At 62.1% G+C, this 1,015-nt stretch overlaps 1 protein-coding gene across 1 annotated transcript in view; it reads right to left on the bottom strand.

Annotated features, from left to right (window-relative positions):
* Positions 1–469: 469 nt before the first annotated feature.
* The window catches only part of R3HDM4 (R3H domain containing 4), a 4,915-nt gene continuing 4,369 nt past the window's right edge, over positions 470–1,015 (bottom strand). Inside the window, exon 7 of the mRNA XM_009701666.1 lies at positions 470–641. Coding sequence (XP_009699968.1) covers positions 538–641 — 104 coding nt within the window. The 3' untranslated portion in view covers positions 470–537. The remainder of the gene's footprint in view (positions 642–1,015) is intronic.

The following is a 1,015-nucleotide window of genomic DNA, read 5'->3' as shown; positions in this document are numbered from 1 at the left end:
CTCTTCCGCTCACTCAGTGTTTGCTCAGCAGCCGTGAGGAGCTGTTTCACCACAGAAAAATCTGGACCAAAATCACCCCCCGAGCATCAGTGCCAGAGGTGGGTTTGGCCCAGCCCGATTATTTTTAAAAGCACCTGGGCTATAAATAGACACACACACACACAGAGTTCCAGGGAGAGCAGCTCTGGCTGGGGAGCAGCACTGCAACCCGTGGAACATGGCGAGCACGGCAGATAGCCACCTGCTTCGCCCACGCCTCACAGCCGGAGCGCGGCCGTATCTGTCAGGGCCACGCTGCCCCGCAAGCCGGCCGGGCGCAGCCGTGAGCCCCCCGCCTCTGCTCTTGGAGGAGGGGAAGGGATGAGCTCCTCAAGGGTGGTGTGAGGAGGGGGCTGGTCCACACTGCGTCCCGCTTGGGCAAGGGGAGAGGTGGGCAGCAGGCCAGAGCCGAGGGGACAGCGGGTCTGGGAGAGGCCAGGAGCAGAGGAAGGAAGCCTTCAGCACACCAAGCGAGGGGCAGGGCGTCCCTTGGGGGTATCAGCTCATCTGCCCCAGGTAGTCTGAGAGCAGGAGCTCGGGGGGCAAGAAGACGCGGTGTTTGTTGCTCACTTTCATTTGACGTTTCCCTTCGATGTCCGAACCTGGGGGAGAGAGGGAGCAGTTAGCACAGCCCTGTCCCTCCTCCGTGGTCCCAAACACGGTGTTCCCAGCACAGCTACCTTCCCTCCTCCCTGCAGCTCTTAGCGAGCACTGGTTCCTCCGTGCTCTGCAGAGGCAGCAGCTGTTCCCCCCATCCCCAGCCTCCTCCATGCTTCCCTGCCGGCACCACGGGCTCCACTTCACATCATTAGTGCTCTCATGCTGTTTTCCACAAGCAGCTGCTAATGAAACGCTCAGCAGCGAAGACTCCTCCACAGGGACACAGGCCGGTGCCTCTCCTCCCCTGCCTTGGCAACGAGACCTTCTAGGGAAACCCACAGGCAGGGTGCGGGCACGGGCGCATTCTGGCGGGGGA

This window comes from Cariama cristata, unplaced genomic scaffold (assembly GCF_000690535.1).
Source record: "Cariama cristata isolate BGI_N322 unplaced genomic scaffold, ASM69053v1 scaffold19816, whole genome shotgun sequence".
Taxonomy (NCBI): Eukaryota; Metazoa; Chordata; class Aves; order Cariamiformes; family Cariamidae; genus Cariama; species Cariama cristata.
This window is presented reverse-complemented; position numbering and strand designations above follow the sequence as displayed.